Source organism: Oncorhynchus kisutch, linkage group LG25, assembly GCF_002021735.2.
Source record: "Oncorhynchus kisutch isolate 150728-3 linkage group LG25, Okis_V2, whole genome shotgun sequence".
Lineage (NCBI taxonomy): Eukaryota > Metazoa > Chordata > Actinopteri > Salmoniformes > Salmonidae > Oncorhynchus > Oncorhynchus kisutch.
The window spans coordinates 25928579-25942685 of record NC_034198.2 but is presented as its reverse complement, the minus strand read 5'-3'; the positions used below and the strand labels follow the sequence as shown (position 1 = coordinate 25942685).

At 43.2% G+C, this 14107-nt stretch overlaps 1 protein-coding gene across 2 annotated transcripts in view; it reads right to left on the bottom strand.

Moving 5' to 3' along the window:
• The window catches only part of LOC109870196 (polypeptide N-acetylgalactosaminyltransferase 2-like), a 96765-nt gene extending 92962 nt beyond the window's left edge, over nucleotides 1-3803 (bottom strand). Inside the window, exon 1 of one of the 2 annotated variants that reach the window (XM_020460600.2) lies at nucleotides 3546-3803. In XM_020460600.2, the coding sequence (XP_020316189.1) occupies nucleotides 3546-3641 (96 nt within the window). In that variant the 5' untranslated portion in view covers nucleotides 3642-3803. The remainder of the gene's footprint in view (nucleotides 1-3545) is intronic. The other variant, XM_020460602.2, reaches the window with a different exon arrangement.
• Between the last annotated feature and the right edge of the window lie 10304 nt (nucleotides 3804-14107).

Genomic DNA, 14107 nt, shown 5'->3' with positions numbered 1-14107 from the left:
AACTGAGTTTAAATGTAGTTGGCTAAGGTGTATGTAAACTTCTGACTTCAACTGTAGGTGTCTGGTTAGACTGTAAATTTTCCTTCCAGACTCACATTTAGCATCTTCAATCCAAAATTAAATCTAGAATCGGCTTCCTATTTCGCAACAAAGCATCCTTCACTCATGCTGCCAAACATACCCTCGTAAAACTGACCATTCTACCGATACTCGACTTCGGCGATGTCATCTACAAAATGGTCTCCAACACTCTACTCAACAAATTGGATGCAGTCTATCACAGTGCAATCCGTTTTGTCACCAAAGTCCCATATACTGCCCACCACTGCGACCTGTACGCTCTCATTGGCTGGCCCTCGCCTCATACTCGTCGCCAAAACCACTGGCTCCAGGTCATCTACAAGTCTTTGCTAGGTAAAGCCCCGACTTATCTCAGCTCACTGGTCACCATAGCAGCACCCACTCGTAGCACGCGCTCCAGCAGGTATATCTCACTGGTCACCCCCAAAGCCAATTCCTACTTTGGCTGCCTTTCCTTCCAATTATCTGCTGCTAATGACTGGAACGAACTGCAAAAATCACTGAAGCTGGAGACTCATATCTCCCTCACTAGCTTTAAGCACCAGCTGTCAGAGCAGCTCACAGATCACTGCACCTGTACATAGTCCATATGTAAATAGCCCATCCAACTACCTCATCCCAATACTGTATTTATTTATTTATTTATCTTGCTCCTTTGCACCCCAGTAGCTCTACTTGCACATTCATCTTCTGCACATCTATCACTCCAGTGTTTAATTGGTATATTGTAATTACTTCACCACCATGGCCTATTTATTGCCTTACCTCTCTTATCCTACCTCATTTGCACACACTGTATATACTTTTTCTACTGTATTATTGACTGTATATTGTGTTTATTCCATGTGTAACTCTGTGTTATTGTATGTGTTCTACTGCTTTGCATTTTTCTTGGCCAGGTTACAGTTGTAAATGAGAACTTCTCAACTAGCCTACCTGGTTAAATAAAGGTGAAAAAAAGGTGTGTGTGTGTGATGTATGTATGTATGTATGTATGTATGTATGTATGTATGTATGTATGTATGTATGTATGTATGTATACACATTTAATCAATTTTGAATTCAGGCTGTAACACAACATGTGGAATAAGTCAAGAGGTATGACTACTTTCTGAAGGCACTTCATATTGTACCGTTTTGACAATAGTGCTAGTTTGCTGTACCTGCACCAAAACTCCAGTAATTTTCCATCATAGCTTGTCCTCCAACTTCTTTTTAAAATCGGGAGCAAATTTGTTTTCAGCATTTTTCTTTCCATGACTCATCTTTCCAAAACTCATTTTCACATGGCTCTCTAGTCTCTCTGCAGCAGACATATGGTGAGCAATATGTTGGGAACAATGAATCACAATAAAATCGCTAAACATATCGTATATCGGCACCTAAATATTGTGATAATATTGTGAGGTCCCTGGCAATTACCAGCCCTAATTCTGTTGCAGGCTCATCTCCCTCCACAACAAAAGTCAGACATCAGATGTCCCCTTCCCACAGACAGGAAACCAGCAGCATTGTTATCACCCCTATTTGAGTCCAACGTGGAAGCTTAGCATTGTGGTGGCGTTCCTGAGCAGTTCCTTGTGATTTGGCCTTGAGGTATCCCTCTGCCTTGCACTCGCCAGGGAAATTGGAAACTACTCACTGATAACTACCTTTAGTGGAGACTGGGCCTTTGTTAATCAAATCAGAATGTCAATAGGTCCCTTATCTAGCTGCACCACCTATCAGCATAATGTCAAATGAAAGGTGCCAAATGACAGAGCACACACTGACAAGAGGAGAGCAAATAGTGGCCCAATAAAGGGGACAGGTGTTATCACAGGGGTTGGTTACATGATAAACCACTTTAATATATTTGCTGAATGCACAACTTAACAATAAGTGACGTGTTTGACCTCGTAATTTTTGTTTATTAATGGTTTATTAACGGTAACAGAGAAAGAATAATAAGGCTTGGGAGAGAGCTATACAGTACTTAGGTTATAAACTACAGGCAATAGCCTATTCCTCACTTGTAATCATATGACCATAGATAAGCATGAGTTTTAAACAATGGCAAACAACACAAAAGGTTTGAATATTTTGTTACAGTGTAGCCGATATAGGCTACTTCCTGCCACTATTGCAGCAGTCATAGTTGAATTAAGGAAGTGGTGTGTGCATTAAACACAGCTCTTGATAAAGTTGTTACAATGGCCTAGCTATTCAATCACACATCAAAATGATAGGCTACGATTAGTCCGATTAATTGGTATATACAGCCTGAAGCTAATGCCTGAAAAAATTGGTAAATGTTCCTTACAGCTGCTCGAAGTATCCACAGAAAAGTATTGTTTACCTGACTTTTTGGAGATCATTAGGTATGTTATATGTTTGGCTCAGAGGTCAAGTTAGTTTTATATTGGATATTCGGTTCTCTCGTCAATAGCAAATTAACCAAGCACGCCGTGAGAATGAAAACGGCATATCCTGAATCAGCGGAGGAAGGAGGACAATCAACACATTTTCTGTTTGAATTATAAAAATGTTAACCTTTAAAAATGTACTATTCCCAAAAATAAAAGTGTGGATTGTTCTCCACTCTCCCTTAAATGTTTATAAACTGGGCACTGGATGCTGATCGGCTGACAGCCGTGGTATATCGAACCGTATACTGCGGGTATAACAAAACATTTATTATTTTTACTGCTCTAACTACTTTGGTAACCAGTCTATAATAGCAATAATGCACCTCAGGGGTTTGTAGTATATGGCCAATATACCATGGCTAAGGGCTGTATCCAGACACTGCGTTGCGTGTTGCCTAAGAAAAGCCCTTAGACGTGGTATATTGGCCATATACCACACCCCCTCATGTGTTATTGCTTAAATATACCATTTTAATGGCATGCTTGGTTCAATACCTATTGACGAAAGAAACTAATTTTATATCGGTTCCCGAACCATACAGCCTACCGGCTCTCTGAAAAGTCGGGTAAACAATACTTTTCTTTGGACAATTTGTCTCAAATTTCGAGCAACTTAAGTACAAACCGCAAAGACAACCCGTGGAGTAAGTTAAAAATGTAATTGTATAAAACATTCTTGCTTGTAAGGAACATTTACACGATTTTGTAGGCATTAGTTTCAGGCTGTATATACAAATTAATTGTGTATAACAGCCTGTTTAAATCAGACTACGCTACGATTAGCTACCAGACAGCACAACGTTCAAAGCATGCAATAGCTGTATTCCTATTAAGCTAATAATTATAATCTAGTTGATCATGGAAACAATAGATTTCTTAACGGTATACACTCGGAATTTGCGTTCCATAATATTAGCAGACTATCAAAATAGCCATGATAAAAATCTACACAACATGGTTCGCTTTTGTCTTGAAGCCATTCCATGTACTGAATTCTCGTTGAAGCGAGCTCTAATGAATTTTCAATAAGCTCAGAAAAGAGTCGGGGAAACATACCTTTCGGCTCAACGTTGTTCCTGAATAGAAATAATATGCTATGCCAAGCACCCAGAGGACAGCAAAGCATAGTAATATCCTCGATTTCCTTCGCATTGCTGTCTGTTTGAAAGTGAAATAATTGTCTGATAGGCTTTTGCTTTGATTAAAGCGTCCGGTATCTGAGCTGTGTTCAGTGGAGCTTCAGCAGTCGAGTAGAGAGACCAGGAAACAGCCAACATCACCGGGTTAGAGGGGAAAGGGTAACCGTCTCTAATCCAATCACACTCCGTGGAGACACCATCGAAGGAGGAGTGATGGGGGTTTGAGACGCTTGTCCATGCATTCTCGAATTTGACAGAATAAACCTTGTTTACAATATTGTAGCGATTTATTAGAGAATGTATCATTTGAGCGTTTGCAACATTGTCGCAGTGGATTATAAAACGATCCAGCAATTTGTGTAACAGATTAGGCGGAGCCTACCTTCATGGTCAGTGTAGATGAGGTGGTAGCCAGCAGATCTGACCAGCTTTCTTACATCTGCAATAGGGTCGGACAGCATTCCTGTGTATATTATTAAGAGACCACGGAACGGTGCGAAATATTGCTCAGAAAATGTACCTTAATCCGGAGATGATACATGTGTTGTACTCCGAATTGCTCATTATCCCAACTGTTACACAGGGAAGATTGAATGACTGCTAGTTTAAATAAACTGCCATTTCGTCCTCATGTTTGCTAGCAGCAACAGCAGCCATTATGGAAAAATTATCCCAGCCATTATCACCTTGGCTGCTATTGGTTCATGCACCTCAGCCATCTACAAACACATAGCCCATTAGCTGTAGTGGCATACAATTGTAATGTCATACCCCTGAAAGGGGGGAAATATGAGAAATTATTCACACTGACACATAGCATCAGCGACAACCAAACAAATTAATTGTTTTTAACTGTAGCCTATTTGCCTGTGATGTACCAAGGCCTATATGGAAGATGGGACATGTGGAGCATGTACATTTATTTAAAGGCCCTAACTTGTTTGATAAAGTTAGTACAGGTTTTCTCAGAGGACCCCCCATTTAGGAACCACTGTACTCTCTCTCAGTCTCCACTGCTTCCATACATTGCAGCCTGCCTCAGCTTCACCACTGAGCGCCATGCCAAGACGCATGAAAGCTGTGATTGAAAATCAGGGTTATTCCACCAAATATTGATTTCTGAACTCTTCCCAAGTTAAAACATTAGTATTGTGTTGTTTAAAAATGAATATGAACTTATTTCCTTTGCATTATTCAAGGTCTTTTTTGTTGTTGTTATTTTGACCAGATGTCATTTTCTGCAAATAAATGCTCTAAATTACAATATTTTTATTTGGAATTTGGGAGAAATGTTGTCAGTAGTTTATAGAATAAAACAAAAATGTTAATTTTACACAAACACTTACCTATAAATAGTACAACCAGAGGAACTGATCATTTTTCAGTGGTTTCTTAATTTTTTCCAGAGCTGTATATATATATATATATATATATATATATATATATATATATATATATATATATATATATATATATATATTTAGGGGGTTGATCAGCTTTTATATTGCAGATTGATGGAAGCTTCCATATATTTTTGGTAAATACAGTGCCTTTGGAAAGTATTCAGAACCCTTTACTTTTTCCACATTTTGTTATGTTACAGCCTTATTCTAAAATTAATTATATTCGTTTTTTTCTCCTCATCAATCTACACACAATACCCCATAGTGAGAAAGCAAAAACAGGGGTTGGGTCATTGTCCTGTTGAAAAACAAATTATAGTCCCACTAAGCCCAAACCAGATGGGATGGCGTATCGCTGCAGAATTCTGTGGTTGCCATGCTGGTTAAGTGTGCCTTGAATTCTAAATAAATCACAGACAGTGTCACCAACAAAGCACCATCACACCATAACACCTCCTGCTCCATGCTTTACGGTGGGAAATACAAATGCGGAGATCATCTGTTCACACGCACCGCGTCTCAGAAAGACACGGCGGTTGGAACCAAAAATCACCAATTTGGACTCCAGACCAAAGGACAAATTTCCACCGGTCTAATGTCTAAAATCAAATCAAATTTATTTATATAGCCCTTCGTACATCAGCTGATATCTCAAAGTGCTGTACAGAAACCCAGCCTAAAACCCCAAACAGCAAGCAATGCAGGTGTAGAAGCATGGTGGCTAGGAAAAACTCCCTAGAAAGGCCAAAATCTAGGAAGAAACCTAGAGAGGAACCAGGCTATGTGGGGTGGCCAGTCCTCTTCTGGCTGTGCCGGGTGGAGATTATAACAGAACATGGCCAAAATGTTCATAAATGACCAGCATGGTCGAATAATAATAAGGCAGAACAGTTGAAACTGGAGCAGCAGCACGGTCAGGTGGACTGGGGACAGCAAGGAGTCATCATGTCAGGTAGTCCTGGGGCATGGTCCTAGGGCTCAGGTCCTCAGAGAGAGAGAAAGAAAGAGAGAATTAGAGAGAGCATATGTGGGGTGGCCAGTCCTCTTCTGGCTGTGCCGGGTGGAGATTATAACAGAACATGGCCAAGATGTTCAAATGTTCATAAATGACCAGCATGGTCGAATAATAATAAGGCAGAACAGTTTCAACTGAGCAGCAGCACGGCCAGGTGGACTGGGGACAGCAAGGAGTCATCATGTCAGGTAGTCCTGGGGCATGGTCCTAGGGCTCAGGTCCTCCGAGAGAGAGAAAGAAAGAGAGAAGGAGAGAATTAGAGAACGCACACTTAGATTCACACAGGACACAGAGTAGGACAGGAGAAGTACTCCAGATATAACAAACTGACCCTAGCCCCCGACACATAAACTACTGCAGCATAAATACTGGAGGCTGAGACAGGAGGGGTCAGGAGACACTGTGGCCCCATCCGAGGACACCCCCGGACAGGGCCAAACAGGAAGGATATAACCCCACCCACTTTGCCAAAGCACAGCCCCCACACCACTAGAGGGATATCTTCAACCACCAACTTACCATGCTGAGACAAGGCCGAGTATGCTAGTTGGACTCTGGAGGGTCCGGGCTAAACCTACCACCCCTCCCATAATTGGAGTAAACGAATGAACAACAACACTTAGGCTTCTCTTTCCAGCTTTTACATACTGTATACATTTTACGAACACAATCTATTTTACAATAGTTATATTTTGTATTTTTTTCTTATAGATTGTTGTTTTAAATACAACTAGCATCCTACTGGCTTTCCAATTGGACCACTGTTGGTTACCCCATGTTTTTATATTTTTATTTGTGTAACGCTTCTCGTTGGTGGAAGGAGAGGAGGACCAAAATGCAGCGTGGTAAGTGTTCATCATGTTTTAATTGAACAAACTGAACACTACACAAAATAATAACGAAGAGAAAACGAAACAGTTCTGCCAGGTGAACAGACACTAAACAGAAAGTAAACACCCACAACCAAAATGGGGAAAACAGGCTACCTAAGTATGATTCTCAATCAGAGACAACGAACAACACCTGCCTCTGATTGAGCACCATACTAGGCCAAACACATAGAAATATAACAACCTAGAAAAAAAACATAGACTACCCACCACATCTCATGCCCTGACCAACCTAACACAAAGACATAAAAAAGGAACTAAGGTCAGAACGTGACAGTACTACCGCGGTGGCGGCTCTGGTGCGGGACGTGGACCCCACTCCACCATAGTCTTTGCCCGCTTAAGAGGCGCCTTTGGAGCGGCGACCCTCGCCGCTAACCTCGGACTGGGTACGCACTGGGTACGCTTGCAGCGGGCCCCGAATAGATGGGAGACTCCGGCAGCGCCGGATAGGCGGGAGACTCTGGCAGCGCCGGATAGGCGGGAGACTCCGGCAGCGCCGTAGTGAAGGGCGACTCCGGCAGCACTGGAGTGACGGGCGGCTCTGGCAGCTCCTGACTGACGGGCGGCTCTGGCAGCTCCTGACTGACGGGCGGCTCTGGCAGCTCCTGACTGACGGGCGGCTCTGGCAGCTCAGGACAGACGGGCGGCTCTGGCAGCTCAGGACAGACGGGCGGCTCTGGCAGCTCAGGACAGACGGGCGGCCCTGGCAGCTCAGGACAGACGGGCGGCTCTGGCAGCTCAGGACAGACGGGCGGCTCTGGTAGCTCAGGACAGACGGGCGGCTCTGGCAGCTCAGGACAGATGGACGAACCTGGAGGGAGGAGACGGAGAGACAGCCTGGTGCGTGGGGCTGCCACAGGACCCACCAAGCTGGGGAGACCTACAGGAGGCCTGGTGCGTGGAGGAGGCACCGGATGGACCGGGCTGTGAGGGAGCACTGGAGCCCTGGTGCGCAGCCTTGGCATCACTCCTCCAGGCTGGATGACCACTTTAGCCTGGACCCTCCAGACTGCAGGCACAGGTTGAACCGGGCTGTGGGTGAGCACTGGAGATCTGGTGCATACCACTCGCATACCACTCATATCTCTCCCTTAGGCTCAATGCCCACATTCGCCCGACTCGGGTGGAGCGCAGGCATAGGACGCACTGCACCCTCCCAGCGCCCCGGAGACACAGCACGCAGAGCCGGCGCAGGATACCCTGGACCGAAACGGCGTACCGGAGACCAGACACACTGAGCCGGCACAACATGCCCTGGCTGGATGCCCACACTCGCATGGGGCTTGCGGGGGGCTGGCCTATAGCGCACTGGGCTATGAGAGCATACTGGCGACACCGTGCGCTTGACCACATAACACGGTGCCTGACCAGTACTGCGCTTCCCCCGGTAAGCACAAGGAGTGGGCTCAGGTCTCCAACCTGACTCCGCCACACTCCCCGTGTGCCTCCTCCCAAAAATGTTTGGGGCTGCCTATCGTGCCTGTGGCGCTGCCGTGCTACCTCGTCATATCGCCGCCGCTCAGCTCTCGCTGCCTCCAGTTCTTCCTTGGGGCGGCGATATTCCCCAGCCTATGCCCAGGGTTCCTTACCGTCTAAGATCTCCTCCCATGTCCATGAGTCCAGAGAACGCTGCTGCTCGATACCACGCTGCTTGGTCCTTGGTTGGTAGGTGTTACTGTAACTAATCTCTTCTTCGTCCAAGGAAGAGTAAGAAGGATCGGACCAATATGCAGCGTGGTAAGTGTCCGTCATAATTTATTGACTGAACGCACAAAAACAAAATAACAGGGTGAAATGGAAGAAACGAAACAGTTCTGTAAGGTGACATACACTAAACAGAAAATAACCACCCACAAACAAGAGTGGGGAAAACAGGCTACCTAAGTCTGATTCTCAATCAGAGACAACGAACGACACCTGCCTCTGATTGAGAACCATACTAGGCCAAACACATAGAAATATAACAAAATAGAAAAAATAACATAGACTACCCACCCCAACTCACACCCTGACCAACCTAACACAAAGACATAAAAAAGGAACTAAGGTCAGAACGTGACAATTTGATCATTAAATGTACATAGAAGTCTGTTCCAGCCCAACAGTGAATAGGCCTACATCAAATGATCTGGGATACATAATAAAGCCTGCAGGCTTATTTCCACTGTGGTCCTCTCATAAGTTGAGCACAGCCAGATGGTACTAAATCCATTAACAAAGCATTGTTTAGTAACTGGAGATTCTATTTGTATTATTTCCAACATTTATTCACAAGTTCTCTCATATCAACAAACTGTTGACCCACAGTGAAGAGGCTCATTGAGTATTTTGGCTAACGTAACTATCGAATAGTATGTCATCTATTTGTTTCCCCACAATTTCATGATAATGATTGAGAAGGCCGCAGTAATATCTACTTCATGTCTTAAACCTTAAATGCTGTGCGTTAATCCTTCTCTGGCACTAATATAATTAATTGAATGGCCTAATTCATGTGGTCTCACTCTCAAAGTATGACATCCTAGCCTAGGCTACTGATCATAGAAGTTCACACAATTATAGTTAATATCACCAAGGCTTTGCAGCCACCACATCTCTTTGTACTCCTCTCTAATACTTGGCCCAACTGCCTAATAGCCAGAGTCTTTCCCAATTAAATACTTCACAACATGTATTCAGCTATTCCGTTAACATAAAAAAGAATACAAATGATTATAGCACCCTGTTGTCCTCTAATAGGAGGCTTTTTTCCAAATATATGCATAATACATTCTAGCAGTATCAAGGAAAATCTATTTTTGCATTACATTTTTCAGACATCAGAGAAGGCATCTCTCTAAATAACCTTTCCCTTGTGCTCAGGGCACACAATGTAGTAATTAGTATCTCTCTCCATCTCTTATTATGAAAAGGAAGAAGAGAAGGTTTAACACGCCTCTGATTGATCTCAGTGAATTTAGCGTCGCATACAAACAGCTTAATGAATCAATTAGGCTCCATACAAATCAACATCAGAGCATCAGTGAGAGGTAAGCCCACGTCAAAATAGATTTCATTATTAAATTGGGCTTTTTTTGTTGATAGCTTAAATGGAGACAGCAAACTGTATACTGCAAGTTACTTTGTAGGCCTACTTTGGTTCCTTGTTGTAAAACCACAAAGCTGTATGCAGGGTCAGAGAGCTTTTACATATAATTAATCAACACCTATGGTGAGGTGGTATCTGTTACTACAGAGTTACTGACTCACAGAGGCCTGCATCTCTAGGCGGGACTTCCAAACTCCCAATTAAAACACAGAAGATGGAGTCTCTGATCACAGGATTCCCAAGCCACTCCCAAAGACAGAGCAAGTAGGACAAGCAGGGTTCCAGAGCTGTAATTGCCATTGACAAGAGGCCGCATGGTAGTTCTGCCAGAAAAGTGTAGGTTCCCCTCATTAAAGTAAGAGGAGCTTAAACAAGAGTTGTCAAGTAGACTTCAAGGGCTATTAGAGGACTTCAAGGACTATTGGAAAGACACAGGTTAATAAATATTGAAGGGATGTCCAGATGAGAGTGACTTCTGAGCATCAGTATGAATCGTTTCAATTACAGTACCTCCTCACACGTCAGAGCGGTAGTCGAGCTGTTACATCAAGGGGGGAACAAGATGGTGTGAACAGAGGAGATGATTAATTAACGAGTGGTGATCCAGAATGCAGACAATGATACTTCCCAAATAATCATATGAGTTAAACTAAAAACACAAGAGGCTAAATTCGGTTGTCAGTTGAAAGGTGTTTCCTTTCTGCCATGGAGCGGGACTAGACGTTGTGACGTCTAGACTGGGCATAGGGGCAGAGAAGGGCTCCTGCCATGGAGCTGGACTGGACGCCGTGTTCGGACTGGAAATTGGCGTAGAGGAAGACTCCTGTCTTGGAGCTGGACTGGACGTGTGAGAAACTCGTCATCATGCAAGCGGTCAGAGAAGTGAAAATTATGGTCAGTAAAGAAAACTTTATGCTCGTCTCTCAATTTAAAAAAACGTGTCAATACTTTGCCCTTTGATAACCAGCGCACTTCTGTACGTTGTAAAATCATTACATGGTCACTGCCCATATCATTGCATAGTGCAGAAAATACACGAGAGTTCAGGGGCCTTGCTTTAACAAAGTTAACCATTTACACTGTAGTGTCCAAAACATCTTTCAAGCTGTCATGCATTCCCTTGGCAGCAAGAGCCTCTCAGTGGATGCTGCAGTGTACCCAAGTGGTGTCGCGAGCAACTGCTTGCACGCGCGTTACCACTCCACTATATCTCCCCATCATGGCTTTTGCGCCATCAGTACAGATACCAACATGAGCCGTTAGTGGAATTCCCACAGAAAATACATGAGAGTTCAGGGGCCTTGCTTTAACAAAGTTAACCATTTACACTGTAGTGTCCAAAACATCTTTCAAGCTGTCAAGCATTCCCTTAATGTGATTGGATGTTAGGCTACCTGTATTTGACATTGTGTTGTTATTTCGCTGTACACTAGATTTTATTTTTGGCAGTGGAACGAGGCTACTCAGACAAGTAAAAACCTCACCCAAATGTATTGCCCCGTTGGAAAATATAAATGTGTTTGAAAATGTGAATAATATATATTTTTTTTTAAATGTTTCAACCACCATGTTCAAAGGGATATTCAATGTCTGCTTCTTTGCAAGGCATTGGAAAACCTACCTGGTCTTTGTGGTTGAAATTCACTGCTCAACTGAAGGATCTTACAGATAATTGTTTTTGTGGGGTACAGCAGAGAAGAGGTAGTCATTCAAAAGTCATGTTAAACAGTATTATTGCACACAGAGTACTGGCAACTTATTAAGTGACCAGTTTTTGAAAGTTTTTTGCCCTTTTTCCTCCCCAATTTCGTGGTATCTATCTAATTGGTAGTTACAGTCTGGTCTCATCGCTGCAACTCCCGTACGGACTCGGGAGAGGTGAAGGTCGAGAGCTGTGCGTCCTCCGAAACACAACCCAACCCACTGCTTCTTGACACAATGCCAACTTAACCCGGAAGCCAGCCGCACCAATTTGCCCAGAGGAAACACAGTACATCTGGTGACCGTGTCAGCGTGCACTGCGCCCAGCCCACATGAGTCGCTAGTGCGCGATGGGACAAGGACATCCCGGCCGGCCAAACCCTCCCCTAACCCGGACGCGGCGACAGAGCCTGGACTCGAACCCAGAATCTCTAGTGGCACAGCTAGACCACTGCACCACTCGGGAGGCCCATTATGTGACTAGTTTAAGCAAATCTTTACTTATTTAGTGTCGCCATAATTGGGTTTAATACTTATTGACTCAAGACACTTCAGGTTTTCATTTGTATTACATAATTACACTGAGATATTGTGGGGTTTTGTGTGTAGGTCAGGGATTTTTTTTTAATCGCAATTTAATCCATTTTAAATTCAGGCTGTAAAACAACAAAATGTGGAAAAATTCAAGGGGTGTGAATACTGTATTTTTCAAGTAATTACCTATTCCTACAACAGCATATGCGTGACAAACACAATAATGCAGATCTTTATTGACCTTAACAGAGCTATACATACTGTACAACGGCAGGCTGGTCTATTAGCATAACTATATAACATTGTTACCCCCATACAATAACTCTACAGAAATCCGCCCCATAATTCTACATTACTTTCCCACCCTGAGCAAACATCATTATAACAAATGCGCGGCATAAATGGAAGTCATTGTAGCTTCTTCTGGGACCTCCCTACACAATCTTGATATACATTGTTAGTTGGACAGAATCAAATCAACTCATTATATATTAGTTGATAGATTAGTTTACTTAGCTTTACCTTATGGGGTGGAATTAATTTAACATGTTAGTTCAGTGATTGACATCCTACAAGCAGCCATTCTATTCTGCTTAACTTTTCAATGTTTAAGAAACTTGAATTACAGGTTTTCAGTGATGCAATAAGATCTTGGAAGGTTAGTGCCTTCACTGAATACCATGCTTTTCGTTAAATATAGTTCTGTGTAAGACTTCCCTCTCCTTTAGAATACAAAGCACCTGAGTCACCTTTAGTAAAGGCCATAGTTGCACATTGTGAAATCTTTCCTGACATTTTCCCATCTCATCCCGTTGCCCAAAAATAATTACAACAAAATGCCTTGTGTTAAAAGGGAAACACATTCCACCAATCCCTTACTAGTACCTGTACACCACACCAATACACCATCTATACCCCAACAAACACTGTACTTCATTCCTTGCACAGACAGTGTGCTGTTCAGAAAGGCCTCGTCTTTATTTGTAGTACCTATGGTTGGGTGGCAGTACCAACCATTTTTTACTGTACAGTGATAAGGATGCATGTCATTCCCACAGCCTGGCTGTTTAAGCCTGAAGCTTCTCCCTTGTTCTCCACCTACCAATCCCCTGACATCTGAAATGTTATGGCTAACACACTCATACCCAATCACACATCACCCATGCTGCTTCGAGGGGTCTACCAGTGAGATCAGAGCCCCCAGAGTTTGTGCAGCTGCAGGAAATATTGAAAAGGGGCTCTGAGCCCTCACTGGACCAGCACACACGGCTCCTTTTCTCAGGAGTGTCATACACCCCCAAAATCGGAGGGGGCACAACGTATGTGAGGATGACTGGGGGGTGTTAAAGTTGGAGAATTTAGCATTTTTTAAACACCTGAAACATTCTCCTGCAATCTAGAGCCATAATCATTATGCTAATATAAGTTTACCTCTTGAGCTGTCTGTCTCCTGGTGGTTCTTTTTTTTAAAGAAACTAAATGTGCTTGTCTGCATCTCTGCTAAAATCTGGGTAAAGGATTGAAAGGTATGTGAGTCTTATTCAGTACATTTAGTTATTGCTTGCTTTTCTAAAGTCTACCAACCTTGCCACCAGTCATGCCAGCTAAGGTAGCTTTTTACTCTAACTTGATTGATAGGTATGATAGAATTACATATAGCCATACCATGAGTACAAGTTGTCTGTTTACCCTCTCTGGTCATTTGAAGGCCATAAGGGATATTCACTAACACAATTAGGCCCATAAATGGCACCCGGTTGACACACAGCAACCCTATGAGAATAGGCAGACAGTAATTGTTCTAATTTCTTCGTGTTGTGAGGCAATGTCAGGGTTATGACTTTG